Raw genomic sequence first — 25,661 nt, 5'->3', positions numbered from 1 at the left:
GATAAATTCTCTCCATGAAAGGGCTACATCCAAGAATTCCTCACTAATACATATAAGGCCTGGAAATAATCTGCACAGTCTATACTGTGTGTTTACTTGGCTGGGTTTCAGGTAGGGTTTACACACAAAACTACATCCACCATGAGTTAGGAATGAGGTAGCCATGTCATGTCCACAAGACATTATCCCCCAGCACTCTTTCCCACGCTCCACCTCTTACACCCGTTCCACCTCCTCTTGCTCCGTGTCCTCTGAGACCTGGAGGAACTTGAATGGAACTAAAAAGTGTTATGACACTACAACAAAGATTTGAAAGGACAAACTCCGCCTGTTTCTGTCATATGCAGAGCCTACACTGTGGGTGTCAGGAGTTCTGACTTCTATGTTGTAAGTGTTGGAACCAGAAAGGGAACCCTAGCAGGGGACACATCGTAAGTGTGGGACAAGGAGGACCAAGAACAAGGGAATATTGGTGATGTGAAATCAAAGGTGAGATGAGGGGAGAGAAACGAGAAAAGCAGGAGGGAAACAAGAGAACGGGTTGAATAAGAGAAAAAAGTCATCCTAAAAAATAATCAAAAGCCCAGATTATACTGATTATATTAAATGGGGGAAACTAACTAGCCTAACACAACAAAAACATTCACATGTGTCCTGGAGTAAAGATGCAAAAAGAAATTGGTAGAAGGAGGACTTAAAAGAAATAACAGGGAAAAATCTTCAGGAAGCAATACAAGAGAGTTTGCCACTAATGGAAGTGTGTCTCCATAGCAAACTCTGAGTGACAGACAGACAGGGACGTGGACTATATCAGTTGCAAGCCTCTCTGAGGGCTGAGGACATCATTTTATCACAAACCAGTGAAATTCAGAAAATTCCCAAGTGTTCTCATCACAGATAATGATTTCTGCTGATATCACCTTGCAGAAGTGACCTTGTCCATTCCAACATCCACAACAGGAAGAAGCCATGTCCAGCCCAGACAGGAGGAGAACCTAAGCTCATGCATGGAAAAGCAATTATGTGTGCAACTATTTAATAACACATTATATTAGAAGGGAGAATATGAAAACAGTACATTCTGTGCATATGCCCAAAAGGGATCTAAATGAAGTAGGAGAACCCTTAACCAAAAAAAATGTGAATATGAAACTACCATACGTTGTGAAATTCTATAACAGACAGCAATGTCTTAGATGTCTTATATATGCTCTTTAGATGTCTTATATCTGCTCTGAGCACTGCCTTCTGGTTGTCTACAACTCCAGAGCATCTACAGCAGGAAGACATGCAAATAAGGCTTCTCTGTGCCCTTGAAAACCAGCCCTGCCCTGACCCTGCAGCTCTGGCAGAGGAGCCCAGCCCTGTGTTCCTAGGTCCTCACATTCAGTGATTACCACTGACCACAGACCATTCACCATGGACTTTGGGATGAGCTGGATTTTCCTTGTCTTTATTTTAAAAAGTAATTAATGGAAATGAGATTCTGGGTGTTATGTGAATATGAAAAACAATATTGTGTGTGTGTGACAGATATCTGACCATCAGTCTCTGTGTTTGCAGGTGTCCAGTGTGATGTGCAGCTGGTGCAGTCGGGAGGAGGCTTGGTGCAGCCTGGAAAGTCCCTGAAACGCTCCTGTGCAGCCTCTGGATTCACCTTCAGTGACTATAGCATGAACTGGGTCCGCCAGGCTCCAGGGAAGGGGCTGGAGTGGGTCTCATGGATTAGATATGACGGTGGTAGCACCGCTTATGCCGACGCCGTGAAGGGCCGATTCACCATCTCCAGAGACAATGCCAGGAACACCCTGTACCTGCAAATGAACAGTCTGAGGTCTGAGGACACGGCCACATATTACTGTGCAAGAGACACAGTGAGTCAATGTAACTGAGAGCTCAGACACAAACCTCCCTGCAGGGCGCTCATGACCAGCAGGGGGCGCGGAGAGCACACAAAGCTCTGCGTGACTTGAGTTCCAGCCTGATCAGACAGTACTGGAGGACATGGAGGGCTGAGTTCTGTGTTTGGCCTGCCTGTCCGCAGGGATTCTGTCTACAAGTATAGTGGACAGAAATCCTTGAAGTGTCCAAATCTTATTCAATTTTCTATTTTCCAGTTTGGCATGTGTTTTGCATTCATTTTTATGGTCTTTCTCTCTTTCTCTGTCTTTCTCTGTGTGTCTATACCTGTCTGTCTCTTTGCTTCTGAATGCCTGTCTGTTTCTCTCTGTATTCTTCCTTCTCAATGTGTCCCTTCCATGGAGAGATCCCTGTAAAGTGATAAAGTGAATATTGATAATAGTGTCTAAATATTGCGAGAAGACCTCCAGAAAATTTTGGAGAGAGTTTTCAGCATCATATTCATGGAGGAGATTGACCAACTGGCATCTAGTCTAGATTCTCTCTTGATTACAAACAGCCACAGGACTGTACTCACAGGTAACTGTGTGACCAGAAATAGTAACTGTACTCACACTCAGAAACAGTGACATAAATAACTACACAGTTTAGTGTTGATGAACAATTCAAAGGATCAGAGAAATGGGAATCAGGAATTGTCTTATTATATAAAATCTACCTCCAAACAGGGATGATACAGAGAACAGGCCTTTCAGTGTACAAATCGGATGATTAGAGGGTTACCAGGATTGTTGGGAGCATTGATGTTCTTCATCTAGGTAGACAAGCCCAGCAATGGGCGCCATGGCTGGTCAACTATAATGTGTCTGAATGTATCCTGGAGCCGAAACAGCCAAGTGACAGCCTTTAGCCATCAAAAGCAGAGTGTATTTGCTCAAATGCACAGCAATCCAAAACAACAGGGCAAAATATTCTGAGTCGTGCAGTGCTATGACAATGCTGTTACCTGATTACACAGTTAGGAAGAATCCTGAAATCTTGTTCACTTTCTATAAGTAGAGAAAAATCCTATAAAATGAATTAAAAGTTATCTTTAATCAAACCAACAGAGAATCACAGCCTCACAACCAATTTCCACACCTGAACTGTCTTGTGGACCCAAATAGCTTGAGGAAGGAGAATCCAAATCTTATTGACAAAGAAGCCAGCTGCACTACAAAAGAGATTGCTGTTGATTGTCTTCCATGATTTCCCATGGGATATACATTCTTAAACTAGAGTGACTATATGTTCAGGGAAAGGAAATACTGAGACAGTTGGTGAGTCGCATGCTGATTTGAAGAGCTGTGCTGCTGCTCGCAAAACCAAAGTCGGGGATCATGGAGTTCAATTGATCAATCAAAATGAGCTGAAGATCAACTAACAGTGGATTCCAAGAATTTCCAAGTGTATCCTCTGATGGTTTTCCCGAGTATTGTAACACAAAGTTTAGACATATATAGAAACTGGCAGAACTGTTACACTTGTTCCAGCCATGTGGAGTGAGGCCCATTATGGAAGAAAAGGCCAAACAGGAGCCATTAAAGCTGCCTTTAGCAGGAAAAGTCATGAACCAGAAACAACATCACAGCCCTTGGGGGGACATTAGTGCAACCATCAGAAGTGTGAACACGGAAGAGTGGTTCCCAGATCTTCTCATTTCACTCTCCTATTTGGCCAAAGTTCAATGGGTGTTCTCCTCACAGTCTCACAATCCTTCTGGGTGTGTCTAATTCTGTAATTACAGTTACCCGGGCCCATGCAGCTCTTGAAGAAAAAGGGGTAAGTGGGCTTGAATCCAGGGATCATGGATACAAGCCAGATTTAAGGAAGTTCAGTATGTGCCTGAAGGAAAGCAACTGTTGGTGAACAAGCTGCTCCTCAGAACGATGGAGTTGGAGGCCTTTCATGTTTTATGGTGATGGGATTTTAATAACCTATTGTATTTGGGACATTTTCTTCATCTTGTCTCTATTTTCTTTTAAGTATCATACATGTATACAATGTCATATCCATACCCAATTCTTTCCCAACAACTCCTCCACCTCCAGCTCTGTCAACACATCTTCCTTCCAACCTCATGTCCTCTTCTTCATAACACACTCAGTCCAGTTAGTGTTCCCATATGCACGTGGGTGTAAAATCATCCAGTGGAACAAGAGCAGCCAACCAATGTCTGCATCCCCCACAAAAAATTACTCTCCTTACACCAACAGCTGTCAGGGAATGCAGAGTATATGGCTATCCAGAGCTAATAATGAGCAGTGGTCAGTGCTTGTCCACAGGTTTTTTTTTTCAAACCTCCCAGAGCCCCCCAATCTCCCTGATCCTCCCTGCCCCTCACAACAAAGTTCAAGGAATGTCACTCAGAAGTGTGCTGAAAGAATGCAAGTACTGGTGAATGGGAGTGAGTCCTGTGAGATGCTGTCCTCTGGACATCTCATGGTCATTGCAAATAACATCACATTGACTATGGCTCCTTGCATAACATCTGAAAACACTAATCTGATTAAACGGAGCGTGAAAAGGAGAGGCAAGGTAGTGCACATGCCCACATCCTCCCTGAGATCATCAGTAACTTTTACTAAATTGAGAGTGTTTTAAGCCTAACAGTTTTCAATGCCTTTTTTTTTTTAAAGAACACAGAAATCATCAAAGCTTTGGAGTACAAAGATCACAGGGCTATGAGGAATTCTGTTACTGATGTTTTGCCAAAGAACATGTAGTTAAACTCTGTTCTAAATATTTGTGTTACACCCTTAGATTAGTGTTGCTCTCAGGCTTGGTCAGAGTGGGCTCTCCATAAAGTATGTGAAATTTAAAGCAGGGATCTATAACTACCATAATACTGAGTAAAAGTATTTTCTTATTCTCTCCTCTTCTCTCTTCTTCATGCACCATTTAACCAGATTAGATTTTTCAGGTCTTGTGCAGGAACCCAGAGCTACTGTGAATCTGTCTGCAACGGCCATGTGATGTCTAGAGAGCAGCTTATTTGTCATATGTGTGCATATTTGTCACAGGTGCTGAAGCCAAGAGACCTAGCAGAAGACAGCAGGAAGTAATCTGAGAGCAAGGTTAGGAGCAACACAGTGAGGTACTGTGTTATGGATGCACCCTGGCCATGGCCATTATAGTCATGCACACACAGTGATAGGTACCTGCTGCACCAAGTCAGAAAAAAAATAGTAGAGATTGATTGAAGGAGAGAGGGAGGGAGGGTGAGTAAGAAGAACAGAAAAGAAGAAAGGAAATGTAAGACATGAGGCAAAAGGGAAGGAAAGAGACATGAGAATATATGGGGCCAAAAAGGGATCACAAAGCTCAGGGGTCAGATACCCAAGGTGCCTGGGGGTGAGGGTTTGAGCACAGGGTCGGGCCTCCCATTCCCTGAGAAAGCCTCTGCAAAGAGCCTAGTGCCCCTTCCTGCCTAAGCCTCCTGGTGACTCTGAGAACACCAGAGGCTGAGAACACACCTCAGCAGTGTAACTACGGGTTTTGCCTCCCAGGCTCCAGTCTCCAAAATAATGACTCTGAGACTCTACTGTTAATGGCTAGACCAGAAGCTTTGACTTGCTCCCTGACCAGCTCATAACTTAAATTACCTGTTTATTCTATTCTATGTGTGCTGCATGGCTTGATACTTTTCTTCAGTTTTATGCGACCTTCCTTCACAATGTTCCTGAGCAAAATCTTTCCACCTCGGACTCTATCCCAGAGTTCCACTCTCTCCCAGAATTTGCACCTTCTTATTTCATGCCTCAGCTGGTAGGCCATTAGCTTTTATTGACAGGTGCTGCTTCCATACAGACACAGGAAAGTCCTACTGCACAGCCGCCCTGGCCATCCTCATTTCAGTGTGTGGCAAACACTGTGATGCTCATGTGCACAGCCTGCTCTTATTTCACCTTTGCATTCAGGTGCGTGGTGTTCCACAGTGAATAACAAGATTCTTGCATTTACACTGTGGGTCATCTTCACAGGAGAACTGATGTCATCATACATGGGGTCTGGACTCTGGATAGGCAAGACACTGCTCTAAAGAACGGACATTCCAATGCAGGGGAATGTCAATGTTTGGATGGATGAAAATGCTAATTGCAGGAACCATGTGTGCATATTTGCAGCTGCATGTGGAGGCCAGAAGTTGATTCTGTCTCCACCAATTCAGCTATGCTTTCTTCTTAGACGGTCTCACATTGAACCTGAACTTGTCCACAGAGAGAATATCAAACCACCCAAATTAGTTTCCCGCCCCTCAGTGTCCCTTCCACCAAGGCTCAGGACTGTCATTGAAGAATGGATTGAAAGAATAAAACCAAAGTAGCTATGGGTCCATGAACAACGCCTGCACAAAATTCAGCCAGTTAAAGGCTCAATATACCAAACATGGGACACAACAAAAGCAGTGCTCAGAGAAAAGTCCATACCACTAAATGCCTTTAAGAAGAAATTCATAACATCTCATTCAGTCAACTTAATGGCTCACCTGAAAGCCCTAGGGAAAAGAGGCAGACACTCCCAAGAGGAATAGAAGGGTGGAAATAATCACGCACACTTGAAATCAATATATTAGAAATAAATAAAACAGTTCAAAGAATCAGTGAAACCAGGAGCTGTTTCTTTGAGAAAATCAACAAGATATAGAAACCCTTAGCCAAACATACTAAAAGGCAGAGAGACACTATCCAAATCAACAAAATGAGAAATGAAAAGGGGAACATGAAAACAGACACTGAGAAAATCCAAATAATCATTAGGTCTTGCTTCAAAAGCCTATATGCAACAAAATTTGAAAATCTAAATGAAATGGACAATTTCATTGATAGATTCCACTTACTAAAACTGCCCCAGGTCCCGCCTCTGAGAAAAAGGTATCGGACAGGTCTGATGCTCGTTGGGTGGATGACACCTAAATGAACATTGGTACAAAGTCCCAATTTATTTCTAATACCAGAGATCAGACCTCTACTCTTGCCTGATGCGTCTAAAACAAAAAGGGGGAACTGTAGAGATCTGTGTAATGCTGTGCCTTAAAGATGGAACTGGTTTCCGCCTTCCACCTTCCCGATGGTGATTGCTCTCTGTCAAGAACAACTCCACATTTGGCTAAGGCTGAGGATCTGGCTTGCTTCCATGTATGTGGACCTATCTGCATTGCCCACGTGGCATGCTGGGGTTGGCTACCCAGAGGCTATTTAAGCTGTGGGTTGGCTTTCCCCAGGGTCAGATGATTGTTCAAGGTTCCTGAATAAACTGCATTGAAAAAAAAAAAAACTGAATCAAGTCCAGATAAATAAATTAAATAGTCCTATGCCTCCTAAGGAAATAGAAGCTGTCATCAAAAGTCTCCCATCCAAAACAAGTACCAGGACCAGATGGTTTCAGTGCAGAATTCTACCATACATTCAAAGAAGAGCTAATACCAATACCCTTAAATCTATTCCACAAAATGGAAACAGAAGGAACATTACCAAACTCATTCTATGAAGCCACAATCACCTTGGAACCTAAACCTCACAAAGAAAGAGAATTTCAGGCCAATCTCCCTTATGAACACTGATGCAAAAATACTCAACAAAATATTCACAAACCTAATCCCAAAAGAAGTCAAAGATCATCCACTATGACCACACAGGCTTCATCCCACTTATGTAGGAGTAGTTCAACATATGGAAATCCATCAATGTAACCACCATACAAACAAACTGAAAGAAAAAAAAATGATTCTCTTCTTAGATGCTGAAAAATCATTTGGCAAAATCAAGCATCAGTTTATATTTAAAGTCCTGGAGAGATCAAGGATACAAGGCACTTACCTAAACATAGTAAAGGCAATATGCAGCAAACCTATAACCAACATCAAACTAAATGGGGAAAAATTGAAATCAATCCCACTGAAATCAGGGACAAGGCAAAGCTGCCCACTATCTCCATATCTCTTCAACATAGTTCTTTAAGTCCTTGCTAGAGCAATAAGGCAATGAATGGGGATCAAGGAGATTCAGTCTAGAAAGGAAGAAGTCAAAGTATCACTAGTTGCAGAGGACATAATAATATACATGTGTGACCCCAAATATGCTACCATGGAATTCCTAAACTGATAAGCACCTTCAGGAAAGTGGCTGGATATAAAATTAACTCGAAAAATCAGTAGACCTCCTGTATACAAGAGGCAAATGAGCAGAGAAAGAAATTAGGGAAACAACACCCTTCACAATAGCCACAAAGGACACAGAGTACCTTGGTGTAACTCTAACCAAAAAGGTCAAAGACTTGCATGAACAAAAAACAAACAAACAAACAAACAAACAAAAAAAAAAACTTCAAGTCTCTGAAGAAAGAAATAGAAGATATCAGATATCAGAAGATGGAAAGATCTCCCATGCTCATGACTTGGCTGGATTAACATAGTAAAAATGGCCATACTACCAAAAGCCATCTACAAAGTCAATGCAATTCCCATCAAAATACCAACACAGTTCTTTACAGACCTTGAAAGAAAAATTCTCACCTTCATATGGAACAACAAGAAACCCAGAATTGCTAAAACAATTCTCTACAATAAAAGATCTTCTGGAGGTAACTCCATCCCTGATATCAAGCTGTGCTATAGAGCAACAGGAATAAAAAATACATGGTACTGGCATAGAAACAGAATGGTGGATTAATGGAATTGAATAGAAGACCCTGCAATAAACCCACACACTTATGGACACCTGATATTTGACAGAGATGCCAAAACCACACAATGGAAAAAAGATAGCATCTTCAACAAATGGTGCCGGTCTAACTGGATATCTACATGTAGAAAAATGAAAATAGATCCACACTGATCAACCTACACAAAACTGAAGTCCAAGTGGATCAAAGACCTCAACATAAAACCAGACACACTAAACCTATTAGAAGAAATATTGCGGAAGAGCCTTGAACTCATTGGCACAGGAGACAACTTCCTGAACAGAACAACAACAGCACAGGCTCTATGGTCAACAATCAATGAATAGGACCATATGAAACTGAAAACCTTCTGTAAGGACACTGTCATCAGAACAAAATGACTCCCTACAGATTGGGAAAAGATCTTAGCCAGCCTTAAGTCTGACAGAGGATAATATCCAGAATATACAAAGAACTCAAGAAGTTAAACAGCAAGAAATCAAATAACCCAATTAAAATATGGGATAAAGAATTAAACAGAGAATTCTCTGTAGAGGAATATCGAATGGTAAAGAAACACTTAAAGACATGCTCAACTGCGGAATGCTATGCCTTAAAGATGTAGCTGGTTTCTGCCTTCCACCTTCCCGATGGTGAGTGCTCTCTGTCACGAACAACTCCACATTTGGCTAAGGCCGAGGATCTGGCTTGCTTCCATGTATGTGGACCTATCTGCATTGCCCCCGTGGCACGCCTGGGTTGGCTACCCAGAGGCTATTAAAGCTGTGGGCTGGCTTTCCCCGGGGTCCAAGGATTGTTCAATGTTCCTGAATAAACTGCATTGAAAAAAAAAAAAAAAAGACATGCTCAACATCCTTAGTCATCAGGGAAATGAAAATCAAAACGATCCTGAGATTTCACTTACACTCATCAGAATGGCTAAGATCAAGTGACAACACATGCTGGAAATGTTATGGAAAAAGAGGAACCCTCCTCTACTGCTGGTGGGAATGTAAATTTGTACAATCACTCTGGAAATCAAACTGGTGCTTTCTCAGACAATTAGGAATAGCGCTTCCTCAAGACGCACCTATACCATTCTATTCTGCATGTGCCACAAGGCACAATATACCCAAACTTATGGCACACTATGAAAGTAGGGCTACAGTGGAAATTCATAGCACTAAGTGCTGTAAAGAAGAAATGCAAAACATCTCATTCAATCAATTTAATGGCTCACCTGAAAGCCCTAGGGAAAAAAGGCAGACACTCCAAAGAAGAATACATAGGTGGAAATAATCAAGCTTAAGGATGAAATCAATAAATTAGAAACAAATAAAACAATTCAAAGAATCAAGGAAACCAAGAGCTGGTTCTTTGAGAAAATTAACAAGATACACAAACCCTTATCCAAACTACCTAAAAGGCAGAGAGACACTATTCAAATCAACAAATGAGAAATGAAAATGGGGACATAAGAATAAACATTGAGGAAATCCAAACAATCATTAGGTCTTACTTCAAAAGCCTATATGCCAAAAATTTGAAAATCTAAATGAAATGGACATTTTTCTTGATGGATTCCACTTACCAAAACTGAATCAGGACCAGATAATTAAATTAAATAGTCCTATGTTCCCTAAGGAAATAGAAATGGTCACCAAGAGTCTCCCATCAAAAAGAAAGAAACAAAGAAAGAAAGGAAGAAAGAAAGAAAGAAAGAAAGAAAGAAAGAAAGAAAGAAAGAAAGAAAGAAAGAAAGAAAGAAGAAAGAAAAAGCAGAAAAAGCTCTGGGCCAGAGAGTTTCAGTGCAGAATTCTCCCTGACCATCAATGAAGAGCTAAAACCAATAGTCTTCAAACTTTTCCACAAAATAGAAAAAGAAGGAACACTACCAAACTCATTCAATGAAGCCACAGTCACCTTGATACCTAAACCTCACAAAGACCCAACAAAGAAAAAGAATTCCAGGCCCATCTCCCTTATGAACATTGATGCAAAAATGCTCAACAAAATACTCGCAAACCAGACATGCTCTTCTCTGGGTCCAAAGCGGCTGACCCTGAGTGCAGTGCTTAGCCTCGCATCCTGAGCGTATCATTTTAGCTTTTTATGGTATCCAACCATGCTTGGGGAGAATGTCCTGCTTCAATGGCTGTAAAGGCCTGAATGATCATGGCTGCATCACACTGTTGTGAGACTCTAATCTTGCATATATACCACAGGCAAACCAAGGAGACCAACACCAGAAGGCCTGCTAACACTCCCATGCCCGCCCATTCCTTCAGATGATTCATGGCTGCAGCAATCCATGTTGATAATCCTGTGGCTAGTCCTGCGTCCACTCCGGTAGAATTTACTGTGACAATGGCCACTCTCAGCTGCTCCATCATAGTATCGAATTCTCCAGTCCAATTACCTAAAATATAGCTCGACAATTGTTTAGACAGATTTGCAGCACAGGAAAAATTCTCATGTTGTATGCTAGTGACACAAAGTCCAGCATACTTTCATTGACAGCCAGGTTGAGCGATTTGCCATAGGGTATCAATTTGCTCCTGCAAGAGGTCAATCCTCTGATTGAACACCATCAAGCTTCCTTTTAGTTGAGCATTAATTCCTTTATGTACAACTAAGGCATGAGCTACATTGGCTAAATGATTATTCAGGGTCTGAGCAGTCTGCCCAGTATGACTCATGTCTGATTGCATGCGGGTTGATGCCCCAGGTCCCGCCTCTGAGAAAAAGGTATCGGACAGGTCTGATGCTCTTTGGGTGGATGACACCTAAATGAACATCTGTACAAAGTCCCAATTTATTTCTAATATCAGAGATCAGACCTCTACTCTTGCCTGATGCGTCTAAAACGAAAAGGGGGAACTGTAGAGGGCTGCGGAATGCTATGCCTTAAAGATGGAGCTGGTTCCCGCCTTCCACCTTCCCGATGGTGAGTGCTCTCTGTCACGAACAACTCCACATTTGGCTAAGGCCGAGGATCTGGCTTGCTTCCATGTATGTGGACCTATCTGCATTGCCCCCGTGGCACGCCTGGGTTGGCTACCCAGAGGGTATTTAAGCTGTGGGCTGAGTTTCCCCAGGGTCCGAGGATTGTTCAATGTTCCTAAATAAACTGCATTGAAAAAAAAAAAAATACTCGCAAACCAAATCCAAGAACACACCAGAGTTAACATCCACTATGAACACATAGGCTTCAGCCCATGTATGCAGGAGTGGTTCAATATATGGAAATCAGTCAGTGTAATCCACCACATAACAAACTGAAAGATTAAAAAAAAACATACATGATAATTTCCTTACATGCTGAAACAGCATTTGATAAAATCCAACATTCCTTTACAAAGCACTTACCTAAACATAGTAAAGGCAATATACAGCAAGCATAAGCCAACATCAAACTAAACTGAGAGAAACTTAAATCAATGCCACTGAAATCAGGGACAGGGCAAGAGTGCCCACTCTCTCTACATCTCTTCAACATAGTTCTTGAAGTCCTTGCTAGAGCAATAAGACAATTAAAGGAGGTGAAGGGCATTCAGTTTGGAAAGAAAGATGTCAAAGTATCACTATTTTCATGATATGATAGTATACCAGAGTGACCCCAAATATTCTACAAGGGAACTGGTACAGTGGATGAACACTCTCAGCCAATTGGCTGCATACAAAATTAACTCAAAAAAAAAAAAAAATCAGAAGCCTTCTTGTATACCAAAGACAAAAGTTCCAAGAAAGAAATTAGGGAGACACACCCTTCATAATAGCCACAAAGCAGATTAAGTACTTTAGTGTGACTCTAACCAAGAAAGTCAAAGGCCTGTTTGATAAAAAATTCAAGTCTTTGAAGAAAGAAATTGAAGACGATATCACAAGATGGAAAGAACTCCTGTGCTTATGGATCAGTAGGATTAACATAGTGAAAATGGCCATATTGCCAAAAGCAATCTACAGATTCAAAGCAATTCCCATCAAAATTCCAACACACTTTTTTACAGATCTTGAAAGAAAAATTCTCAACTTCATATGGAAAAAAAAAAAAAACAAACAAACAACAACCGAGATTTGCCAAAACGGTCTTATACAACAACAGGTCATCTGGAGGTATCTCCACCCCTGATATCACTGTACTACAGAGCAATAGTAATAAAAACTGCATGGTACTGGCATAAGAACAGAATGGTGGATCAATGGAATTGAATAGAAGACACAGTAATAAACCCACACACCTACGGATACTTGATTTTTGAAAAAGAAGCCATAACCATTCAATGGAAAAAAGACAGCATCTTGAACAAATGGTGCTGGTCCAACGAGACATGTACATGTAAAAAAAAGTGCAAATAGATCCATACTCATCACCTTGCACAAAACTAAAGCCCAAGTGGATCAAAGACCTCGACACAAAACCAGACACACTAAATCTATTACAAGAAAAAGTGGGAAGGGCATGGAACTAATTGTCAGAGGAGACAACTTCCAGAACAGAACACCAACAGCACAAGCTAAAGATAAACAATCTATAAATTGGACCTCACGAAACTGAAAATCTTCTGTAATGAAAAGGACACTGTTGCCAGAATGAATGATTGCCTACGGACTGGAAAAGATCTTCACCAACCATGTATCTGATAAAGGGCTAATATCCAGAATATAAAAAGAACTCTAGAAGTTAAAATGCAAGAAATCATGTAATCCAATTAAAATTTAGGTTACAGAGCTAAACAGAATTCTCAACAGAGGAATATAAATGGCAAAAAAACGCTTAAAGGATGTTCAGTGTCTTCAGTTATCAGGGAAATGCAATTCAAAACAAAGCTGAAATTTCACCTTACACCCATCAGAATGGCTAGGGTCAAAAACTCAAGTGACAACACATGCTGGAGAGGATGTGGAGAAAGGGAACCCTCCTCCACTGCTGGTGGGAATGTAAACTTGTACAACCACTTTGGACATCACTCTGCTACTTTCTCAGAAAATTAGGAGTAGTGCTACCTCAAGATCCAGCTATACCACTCTTAAGCATATATCCAAAAGGTGCTCAAGGATACAATAAGGACATTTGCTCAAACAGGCTTGTAGCAGCTTTATTTGTAATAGCCAAAACATGGAAACATCCCAGATATCCTTCAATTAAGGAATGGATACAGAAATTGTGGTACAATTAAACAATGGAATACTACTCAGCAATTAAAAACAAGGAAATCATGAAATTTGCAGACAAATAGTGAGACCTCGAAAAGATCACCTGAATGAGGTAACCCAGAAGCAGAAAGACACTGAGTATATACTCACTCATAAGTGGATATTAGACATATAATATAGGATAAAAGTACTAAAATCTGTACTCCAAAAGAAGCTAATCAAGAAGGAGGATGCTGGCTAAGATGCTCAATCCCCATTCAGAATGGCAAAGAGGATGGACATCAGAGTAGGGTTGAAAAGAGGGAACAGGACAGGAGCCTACCACAGAGGGCCTGTGGAAGACTCTGCCCTGCAGAGTATCAAAGCAGAGGCTGAGACTCATAGCTAAACTTGGGCAGAGTGAAGGGAATCTTATGAGAGAAGGAGGAGATAGAAAGACCTGGAGAGGACAGGAGCTCCACAAGGAGAGCAACAGAACCAAAAAAATCTGGACACAGTGGTGTTTTCTGTGACTGATATTCCAACCATGGACCATTCATGGAGATAACCTAGAACCCCTGCACAGACGTAGCTCATATCAGCTCAGTGTCTAAGTGGGTCCCTAGTAATGGAAAGAGGGACAGTCTCTGACAAAAAAAAAAAAAAAAAAAAAAAAAATGATTGGCCTACTCTTTGATCACCTCCCCCTTGGGAAGGTGCAGCCTTAAAAAACCACAGAGGAAGACACTCCTGATGAGACCTGATATACTAGGATCAGATGGAAGGGGAGGAGGAAGGACCACCCCTATCATTAGACATGGTTGGAGAAGAGGAAGGGAGGGTGGGATTGGAAGGGAGCTACAGGTGGGATACAAATGGAATAAACTGTCATTAATAAAATAAAAATATAATAATAATAATAATAATAATAATAAAACTAGCACAAAGCCAAAAAAAAAAAAAAAACAAATCCCACATGGACACCAGAGAACTCATCAAGGACATGAGTCCTCAGGTGATACATCAGTCTAGAAGGAAAAAAAAAGGTGGACTTCACAGAACACTAGGGAATCCTTTCCTTGTGACCCTTTGAGAAGGATAAGTAATGTGAATTGTCTCTTGACTAACTACAGCAAGTAGTGTTGGGGATTTTAACAGATGACAGAGGAGCATATCACTTTCTTCTGAGGATGCTCCCCAGGTTCTTCTCCAGAAAGAGCTGCAGGAGTCTGTGCTAAGACTGTGAAGAGCTCACTGACCCTCCCTGTCACCCGCACTGACTGAATTCTCTGTGACAAGCAGCACTTCTTCCTGAAATCATGTTCACCAAGTCTCCAGGATGAGAACATTGCATGAGGATTTCCCAAGTCACTGAATAAAGCCCAATCCTCCAAATCACAGATGCATTTCAGGACATTTCCAAGACCCAAGTCTTCCTGCTGCTCAGCTGAGTGATGGTGAAGACAGGAAATGTGTTAATGTGAGATAAATAGAGAAGTGTCAGTGTGAGCCCAGAAACAAAGACCCTGTCTCCTGAAGCAGCTCACTGGGTTATGCCAGCTGACCCTACCTGTGACCTGTGATTCTCGGCTGCATCACCAGTCAGCACAACCTTTCCTATAACAAATTCCCAACAGTCTAGCTGCCCCACACTAAGGAACAGCCTGTGTTTGCTATGGATTCTCCTGTGACACAACTGAACATCTCTGTAATCATCTCATTAAATTTTATTTATTCATTTGTTTGTTTGTTTATTACAATTTATTCACTTTATATTCCAGCTGTAGCTCCCTCCCTCATCTCCTCACAGTCTCACCCACCCTCCCTCTTTTCCCCCTATTACCTTTCCCTAGTCCACTGAAAGGGGAGGTCCTCCTCCCCTTCTATCTAACCCTAACCTATCAGGTCTAATCATGGCAGGCTGCATTCTTTCCCTGTGGCCTGGAAAGCTTGCACCACCCAAGGGGAGGTGAGCAAAGAGCCAGCCACTGAGTTCATGTCAGAGGTAGGCCCTGTTTCTCTTACTAGGGAACCCACTTGGAAACTGAGCAGCCAATGGACTTCCTCTGAGCAGGGGTTCTAGGTCCTCTCCATGCATGGTCTTTGGTTGGATTATCGGTCTCTACAGGACTCCAGGGCCCTGATTTTTGAGCTGTGTTTGTCTCCTTGTGAAGCTCCTTTCCCCTCCACGTCTTCCTATCTCCATCTTCTCCATAAGGTTTCCAGCACTCTGCCCAAACTTTGGCTATGAGGCTCACACTATCTCCTTCGATATCCTGGTGGGAAGAATCTTTCAGAGGTCTTCTGTGGAAGGCTCCTGTCCTGTTTGTTGTCTTCTCCTACTTCTGATGTCTACCCTGTTTGCCCTTCTGAGTGAGGTTTCAGTCTCATCCCTAGGGTCTTTCATGTTGTTTAGCTTCATCAGGTGTATAAATTTTAGTATGTTTATGCTATATTATATGGCAAATATATCCACTTATAAGTGAGTATATACCATAAGTCCTTTTCTGCTTCAGTAATACCTCACTCAGGATGATCTTTTCTAATTCCCACCATTTGCCTGCAAATTTCATGATTTCCTTGTTTTTAATTGCTGAGTAGCATTCCATTGTCTAAATGTAACATAATTTCTTTATCCATTCTTCAGTTGAGGGACATCTAGGTTGCTTCCAGATTCTGGCCATTAAAAATAATATGCTGCTTTGAACACAGTTGAGCAAAATGTTTTTGTTGTATAGTTTATCATCTTTCAGTTATATATCCATGAATGGTATAGGTGGATCTTGAGGTAGCACATTCCTAATTTGTGAGAAAGTGCCAGATTCATTTTCAGAATTTTTTTTCACATTTTTTATTATTATCTTTTACTACAATTTGTTCAATTTGTATTCCAACTGTGGCCACCTCCACCGTCTCCTCCCAATCCCTCCCTTGCTCCATTCTTCTTCTCCCCTTATTCCTCTCCTATAACCCACTGATAGGACAGGTCCTCCTCCCCTTCCATCTGATCCTAGTCTATCGGGTCTCATCAGGATTGGCTGCATTGTACTTCTCTGTGAAAGGCTGTGTCCCCCAAGGGGAGGTGATCAGAGACTGCCACTGAGACAGCCCCTGTCCCCTTTACAAGAGAACCCACTTGGAAACTGAGTCTATGGACAACATCTGAGCCAGGGTTTTAGATCTTCTCCATGCATTGCCCTTGGTTAGGGTATCATTCTCTCCAGGGCCCCCAGGGCTCAGAATTTTGTTTTTTGCCTTTTTTTTGGCTTTATTGGGTCTCCTTTTAGAACTCCTGTCCCCTCCAGGTCTTTCTATCTCCTCTTCTGTCCATAAAATGCCATGCATTCTGCACAAAATTTGGCTATGAGTCTCAGCCTGTGCTTCAATACCTGGATCAGTTGAGTCTTTCAGAGGCCATCTGTGGTGGACTTCTGTCCTGTTCCCTGTCTTCTCCTGCTTCTGATGTCTATTGCATTTGCCATGCTGAATGAGGATTGAGGATCTTCCCTAGAGTCTTCCGTATTGTTTAGCTTCTTTAGGAATATAGATTTTAGTATGTTTATCCTATATTATATGTCTAATAACCACTTATGAGTGAGTATATACCATGTGTTTCTTTCTGTTTCTACATTACCTCACTCAAGATGATCTTTCTAATTCCCACAAATTGCCTGCAGATTTCAAGATTTTCTTGTTTAAATACCTGAGTAGTATTCCGTTGTGTAAATAAACCACATTTTCTGTGTCTATTCCTCCATGGGGGACATCTAGGGTGTTTCCAGATGTTGCTTCTGGCTATTACACTTAGAGCTGCTATGAACATGGTTGTGCAGATGTCCCTGCTGTGTACTTGAGCATATTTTGGACATAAGCCTGGGAGTGATATAGCTCGATCCTGAGGTAGCACTATTCTTAATTGTCTGAGAAAGTGCCAGACTGATTTCCAAAGTGGTTGTACAAGTTTACATTCCCTTTCTCCACATCCTCTACAGCATGTGTTGTCACTTGAATTATTAATCTTAGCCATTTTGATGGGTGTAAGGTGAAATCTCAGGGCTGTTTTGATTTGCAGTTCCCTGATGACTAAGAATGTTGAGCATTTCTTTAAGTGTTTCTCTACCGTTCAACATTCCTCTATTGAGAATTCTCTGTTTAGCTCTGTGCCCCATTTTCTAATTGGATTGCTTGGTTTGTTGGTGTTTAACTTCTTGGGTTTGTTATATATTCTCTATATCCTCTGTCAGATATAGGGTTGGTGAAAATCCTTTCCCAATCTGTAGGTAGTTGTTTTGTTCTGGTGACAGTGTCCTTGGCTTTACATTTCAGTTTCATGAGGTCCTATTTATTGAGTCTTGATCTTAGAGCCTGTGCTGTTGGTGTTCGGTTTAGGAAGTGGGGACTCAAAGATGTCAGCGACCAGTGCGCACAATTTCTGAAGGGCAGAAGATCCAAAACTCCAAACCTAATGAGTGAATGGGCAGCTGGAGTCAGAGCATCAACTTTGAGGCTTCCCTGGCTAGAGGAGACAATGCATGAATTCAGACAGATTGGATCCTGGCCCATGTGATGTCCCTGGGGTCTGAGAGTGGGGAATGACTGACCCCCTGCACTTTTGGCTGCACCTTTGCTGGCTTTTGTGGCAGTGGCTCTGGCAAATGTGGTGAGTTCATAACCCCATGTACGGGGGCCTCCTTACTCTAGTGGTCAAATAGGGGACTGAAATCTGAGAGTACAAAACTGCGGGCACTCTGAGCTTATAGAATACTCTTACAAGTGATGTTATGGTCCCTCTGTGCTTTCCACACATGCCTGCCAGTGAGTGCTTCTGTGTGAGAGTGCATACAGAGCCCCATATTGGGGTCCCTATAAGCTAAAGCCAGATTCCATATCCCTCCCACTAACATCCTCACTGTGGGCAGCATAGGGATCTCTGGGAAAGCATTCTCAACACTAAAATCCCTGTTCTGTGGGTTTCCCAGTGGAGTCCAGCCAAACATTTCCTGGAACCAAGATGGCACAGTCCAGACAGACCTAAGCATTTGGAACACAATACTGAGACATGCCTGTTGGCCACTGGGCCATTCAGGACACCTGCACACATGCACTGTGACTGCCAATGGCGCCTACACCACAACCTGCTCTTGTGTCCTCCCTCAAACTTCACCCTTCCAGGCAGCCACACATCCACACACACTCCTGCACTTGACCCTAGAGCCTGGGACCTTCCTCCCTTAGCTGCATCTGAAACACCAACAGCCACTCTCAAACCGGTGGACCTCTCTCATCTTCCTGAAGGATACTCCAGACTCCAGAGACAGAAGGACCCAGTCTGCAGTTCCAGTTCCAGAAGCAAACAGCAAAGGCTCCTGAATTTTTTTAATGCTACTCTTTTGGCTGTTAAAGATGTGGAGTTACTTGGCAGGACCATGGATAGGGAAGGGTCCAGCTATTGCTATAAACTCTGCATATCCCAAGAACTAAACATGTCATACAAAGATAGGAATGGAGAAGAAACACACCAGGAGGGATCATCTGAGGAGAGAGGGATGAACTGCCACACACCTACTCTCATAACCACTGAAAATTGTCTTTCCTAGGCTGTGCATGGATCCAGTCTTCTGGGCTCCCTCAACTTGAATGCATTTCTTCAAAACACATAATAGGAGACCCAACAGGACCCCAGTGAGCCCCAAACATATGAGAGGGACCCCATGTGATCTGATTCAGTATTGGTCATTCCATCATCTACCTGGGTGAGCTCCAGGATGCTGCACATCACCCTGCCCTCAACACCAGCTGCCATTTAAGCACACCAGGTAAAACCATACTATTTGCAGCCCACAGGAAGTGCCATGCAACCAAATTTTCTCCTCCCGTCAAAAGGGCAAGCAGTAGACACAGTGAGTCCATGCTGCAGAGATCCTGCTGGACAAGTGGCTGCACCAGCCTAAAGAGCTACAATACAACTAGGTGGGGCTGGAGGGGGCTGGAGCCTCCCAAAGAACCTGACCCACTCAGCACCTAAACGTCTTTGTGCACAGCACTATATTCTACCATCTTTATATCCAATTTGATCAATATTTAATTTTTAAGAAATTGCATATTGGTATAAATGAAGTTGCACATCAAATTACTGTAATGTTTACTCTACAAGTGCATTGTGTATCCTCTACCCACAAATTTTTTCACTATCATTGTGCAAATCCCAGCTGGTATCAGCTCTAGTCCTTGGTCCATCTCTCATCAGACCTTCTTATAGGCAACCGAGTTGATAATTATCAGTTTCAGTGTATGTGTGTGTGTGTGCATATACATGTGTGTGTGTGTGTGTGTGCATGCATGTGTGTGTCATTGAGGAGTGCATGTGCCTTTGCTGTGTACAAGGGCTCCCAGGATTACTGCTCTGAATATCTGTGACTCTGACTCATATGAACCTGGCAATCCACACAGATGCAAAACTCTTCCTGATTCTTGGTCACCAGTTGCTCTAAGAAGCACAAGGCAAATTCTTCTTCCAGCCAAGAATACTCTCTAGAGGCCTCACTGTAGTGTCAGATTCTATTAAACTTGCATTTTTTTTACAGTCTAAACATTTCTCATTTCACACAGATCCTCTAAGCTAACCATTTGCTTCTGGTTAACAGACAAGTCAGCACATTCCTTTTATATATTCCACATATATCTCCTTATATATTTATATATATTTACATTTAAATCTATATTTACTTTATTTAATATATATAATTATATATGAACATGTTTTTCAACAGTAGCTTTGCCATTTTTGAATGGTCTGGAATTCAACCTCTTTGTTTTTGCACATGGACAGAGAAACCACCACTTCCATGAATTAATGATATTTCTAAAGAGAGCGTCTTTATCTCAAATTTTAAGGACTCTCTTCAATAGCTTCTTCCCTGGGCTGTTTCTTGTGTGGCAGAGAGCAGGGACATTGTCACAGAAGCCCTTGATGTCATTGCAGAAGAAGCTTCCTTGCCCACAACAGCCTGCAGCATAGATCATGGACTTACAAATGGTTCCCAGTAATAGCTCAGATCACAGGACCTGCTCTCCTGAAGAAGCAAGGATGGCAGACCTCAGCATGGTCCCCGCAGCCAACACAGACCACAGACTTCAACATGCCATCAAGGGAAGCACAAACCACAGACTTCTGCAAGACTCCGGGAGCAGCACTGAACATGAAGTCACCAGAGATGATCCAGTCCAGAGAGTGATCCACTCTTCACCCCCCATGTCCTTATGCTGTCCAGAGCCAGGGTGCTGCCTTCAGCCTGGCCAAATGTCCAGGGCCAGGACCTGGGTGAGCTCTAGGATGCTGCACATCACCATGATTCCAGCATCAGGTGCCATTCCAGTACCCCAGGAGGACCATGCTGTTTGCAGCCCACAGTAAATGCCATGCAAGCAAATTCTCTCCTTACTTCAAGAGGGTGAGCAAAAGACACAGAGGCTCCATGCTGCAGAGATCCTGCAGGACAAGTGGCTGCACCAGCCTAAAGAGCTACAACACAACTAGGTGGAACCAGTAGGGGCTGGAGCCTCCCAGAGGACCTGACCCACTCAGCACCTAAACGTCTTTGTGCACGACACTCTGTTGTAATGTCTTTATATCCAATTCGTCAAGATTCTAATATTAACAATTTGCATATTGGTACAAATTATACTGCACATCAAATTTTAATATAATGCATTGTGTGTGTCCACTACCCACAAATTTTCAGCCATCACTGTGCACATCCCAGATGGTGTCAGCTCTAGTCCTAGGTCCATGTCTCATCAGAACTTCACATAGGCAACTGAGTTGATAATTATCACAGTTTAACTGTGTGTGTGTATGTGTGTGTCATAGAGGAGTGCATGTGCCTTTGCTGTGTACAAAGGCTCCCAGGATTACTGCTCTGACTTTCTGTTGATGCTGACTGAACAGCTTTCATCTCATGTGTCAGCTAGAGAAGTGTGATTCAGAGAAGCAGTGTTGACTGCGGGCAGCTCCGGAAGCCAGGCTGACTAGATTATTGGATCCCTGAGATCTGTATGAACAACAGTAAACTGGAAAGCTGCACACTAGCTGAATGCAGAGCATGCACTGCCGTGTTATCCAGGATCAGGCTGTGGATCAGCACAAATGGCTGCTGTGAAATGGGATGAGCTGGGAGAAGCTTTTTGAAAAACTGGGGTGAACCTGAAATATGTGAGAGCCAATATTTAGAGTTTCCACTTTGTAATGACTTCACTCTTGACCAAGAACATGCACAACCTCTTATTGAATTTCTAACACTCTGTGCTACAGGGCCACCCATATGTCCTCACTGTTGTAAGTAAAGTATTGAACAAACAGTACAGATAAGAACACTCCTCTGAAGTAGAACAGAAGTACCAATAGGACAGAGATATCCTTGAGATTCTCTCTTCTCGCATATGTCCTGTGATGATATTTTGTATGAATAACTGAAGTACTCCAACACAGCCATCTTATTTTTCTTCTCAAGAAGAACTCATTTTTATCAGTTGTTTGGGATATGATTCTCCAGGAGAACACATAGATCAGGGAAAAGAGAAGACAGATAAAATGTTTTCTTAGAGTACATCTTCCTGCCTTCCATCCTCTGATTGAGATTCTTCGTTTTGGTCATTGCATGTGGGCAGAAGAGGTTGAATTAAAGCAACATCTCCATTCACAAACAAAATGTGAATTATATTCTAAATGATGAATGGCCTTGTAATGAAAGAAATTAGAGAAATTTATGAAAAAGGAAGAATGAAAACAAGTGCTGTGAAGACTTGGATAAAGAAATCTAATCCTGTTCCTTATCAACATTTGCTTGGTTCTGTTATGACTAGGTAAATAAGGTGCAGGACACTCACAAAATTACAAATACAGACCATGTGACCAACCAATCCAGCATGTGTTGTTACTTGAGTTATTCATCTTAGCCATTCTGATGGGTGTAAGGTGAAATGTGGGGGTTGTTTTGATTTGCATTTCCCTGATAACTAAGGAAGTTGGACTATTCTTTAGGTGTTTCTCTGCCATTAGATATTCCTCTATTGAGAATTGTTTGTATAGCTCTGTACCCCATTTTGTAATTGGATTACTTGATTTCTTGCAGTTTAACTTCTTGAGTTCTTTATATATACTGGATATTAGCCCTCTGTCAGATAGAGGATTGGTGAAGATTCCTTCCCAAACTGTAGGCAATCATTTTGTTTTGATGACAGAAGCTTTTCAGTTTCATAATGTCCCATTTATTGATTTGATTTCTTAGAAAATTAGGAATAGCACTTCCTCAAGATACAGCTATACCACTGCTAGGCATATATCCAAACGTTTCCCAAGTATACAACAAGGACATCTGCTCTACCATTTTTGTAGCAGCTTTATTTGTAATAGCCAGAACCTGGAAACAGCCCAGCTGCCCCTCAGTTGAGGAATGGATACAGAAATTGTGGTACATCTACAAAATGGAATATTACACAGAGATTAAAAAACAAGGAAATCATGGAATTTGCAGGAAAATGTTGGGAACTGGAAAATATCATCCTGAGTAAGGTATCCCAGAAGCAGAAAGACACACAGGGTATATACTCACTCATAAGTGGATAGTAGACAAATTATATAGGATAAACAAATAAAAACTGTACACCCAAGGAAGCCAATCAGGAAGGAGGACTCTGGCTAAGATGCTCAGTCCCCATTCAGAAAGGTAAAGAGGATAGACATTTGAGGAGGAAGAAAACAGGGAACAAGACAGAAGCCTATCACAGAGAGCCTCTGAAAGGCTCTACCCTGCAGGGAATCTAGGCAGATGTTGAGACCCATAGCCAAACTTTGGGCAGAGTGTAGAGAATCTCATGAAAGAACTGAAGATAGTAAGACCTGGAGAGGACAGGAGCTCTGGGCACAGGGGTCTTTTTTTGAAACTGATACACCAGCCAAGGACCACTCACAGAGATGGCCTGGAACCCCTGCACAGATGTAGCCTATGGCATTTCAGTATCCAAGTGGCCTCTATAGTGTTGGGGACAGAAAATGTCTCTGACAAAAACTGATTAGCCTGCTCTTTGATCATCTCCCCCTTAAGGGTGAGCAGACTTACCAGGCCACAGAATAAGACAATGCAGCTACTCCTGATGAGACCTGATAGACTAGGGTCAGAGAGATGGGGAGGAGGAACTCTCTTTTCATTGGATTGGGAGAGGGACACAGGTGGACAAGAGGAAGGGTGGGATTGGGAAAGGAGGAAGGAGGGAGGTGCAGGGGGGGGATACAAAGTGAAGAAACTGTAATTAATAAAAATAAAAATAATTAAAAAAATAAAACCAGACCCACTAAACCTGTTAGAAGAAAAATTGGGGAAGAGCCTTGAACTCATTGGCACAGGAGACAACTTCCTGAACAGAACACCAACAGCACAGGCTCTAAGAGCAACAATCAATAAATGGGACCTCATGAAACTGAAAAGCTTCTGTAAAGCAAAGAACACTGTCCTCAGAACAAAAAGACTGCCTACAGATTTGGAAAGGATCTTTACCATCCCTTTATCTAACAAAGGGCTAATATCCAGTTATACAAAGACCTCAAGAAGTTAAACAGCAACAAATCAAGTAACCCAATAAAAACATGCGGTACAGAGTTATACAGGAATATGGAATGGCAGCGAAACACTTAAAGAAATGTTCAATGTCCTTAATCATCAGAGAAATGCACATCAGAACAACCTTACACCCACCAGAATGGCTAAGATCAAAAACACAAGTGACAACACATGCTGGAGAGATTGTGGAGAAAGGAGAACCTTTCTCCACTGCTGGTGGGAATGTAAACTTGTACAAGCACTCTGGAAATCAGTCTGGCACATTCACAGACAATTAGAAATAGGGCTTCCTCAACATCCAGCTATACCATTCCTAGGCATAGATCCAAAAGATGCGCAAGTACACAAAAAGGACATTTGCTCAACCATGTATGTACAACTTTATTCATAATAGCCAGAACCTGGAAACAATACAGATTCCCCTCAACTGAGGAATGGATACAGAAATTGTGGTATGTCTACACAATGGAATATTACTCAACAATAAAAAAACAAGGAAATCAGGAAATTTGCAGGTAAATAGTGGGACCTGGAAAAGATCATCCTGAGTGAGGTATCCCAGAAGCAGAAAGAAACACACAGTATATACTCACTCATAAGTGGCTATTAGACACATAATATAGGATAAACCTACTAAAATCTGTACATCTAAAGAAACTAATCAAGAAGGAGGACTCTGGCTAAGATGCTCAACCCTCATTCAAAAGGGCAAAGAGGATGGACATTAAAAGAGGGAGAAAACAGGTAACAGGACAGGAGCATACCACAGAGGACCTCTGAAAGGCTCTGCCCTGCAGGGTTTCAAAACAGATGCTGAGACTCATAGCCAAACTTTGGGCAGAGTGCAGGGAATCATATGAAAGAAGTAGGAAATAGTAAGACCTGGAAAGGCCAGGAGCTCCACAAGGAGAGCAACAAATCCTAAAAGCCTGGGCTCAGGGGTCTTTTCTGAGACAGATACTCCAACCAAGGAACAGTGATGGAGATATCTTAGATCCCCTGCACAGATGTAGCCCATGGCAGTTCAGTGTACAGGTGGTTTCCATAGTAATGGGAACAGGGGCTGTGACATGAACTCAGTGATTGCTCTTTGATCACCTCCCCCTGAGAGGGAAGCAGCCTTACCAGGACACAGAGGAAGACAATGCAGCCACTCCTGATGAGACCTGATAGACTAGGATCAGAAGGAAGGAGAGGAAGACCTTCCCTATCAGTGGACTTGGGGAGGGGCATGAGTGGGGAAGTGTGGGGGATGGTAGGATTGGTAGGGGAGGAGTGAGGGAGTTACAGGGGATTAGAAAGTGAATTAAGTATAATTAATAAAAATTAAAATGAAAAATTTTGAAA

The 25,661-nt window shown here is 42.2% G+C and overlaps 1 gene segment (V, D, J or C); it reads left to right on the top strand.

Moving 5' to 3' along the window:
- The first annotated feature begins 1,349 nt into the window (after positions 1–1,349).
- Positions 1,350–1,892, top strand: LOC110543894 (immunoglobulin heavy variable 3-23-like). The segment is given in 2 exon segments: positions 1,350–1,465; positions 1,564–1,892. Coding segments are annotated over 2 exon segments (375 nt in total).
- Positions 1,893–25,661: the final 23,769 nt, after the last annotated feature.

The sequence above is a fragment of the Meriones unguiculatus genome, chromosome 7, assembly GCF_030254825.1.
Source record: "Meriones unguiculatus strain TT.TT164.6M chromosome 7, Bangor_MerUng_6.1, whole genome shotgun sequence".
NCBI classification, from domain to species: Eukaryota; Metazoa; Chordata; class Mammalia; order Rodentia; family Muridae; genus Meriones; species Meriones unguiculatus.
The sequence above is the reverse complement of the archived record's forward strand: the minus strand, read 5'-3'. Positions and strand labels throughout refer to the sequence as shown.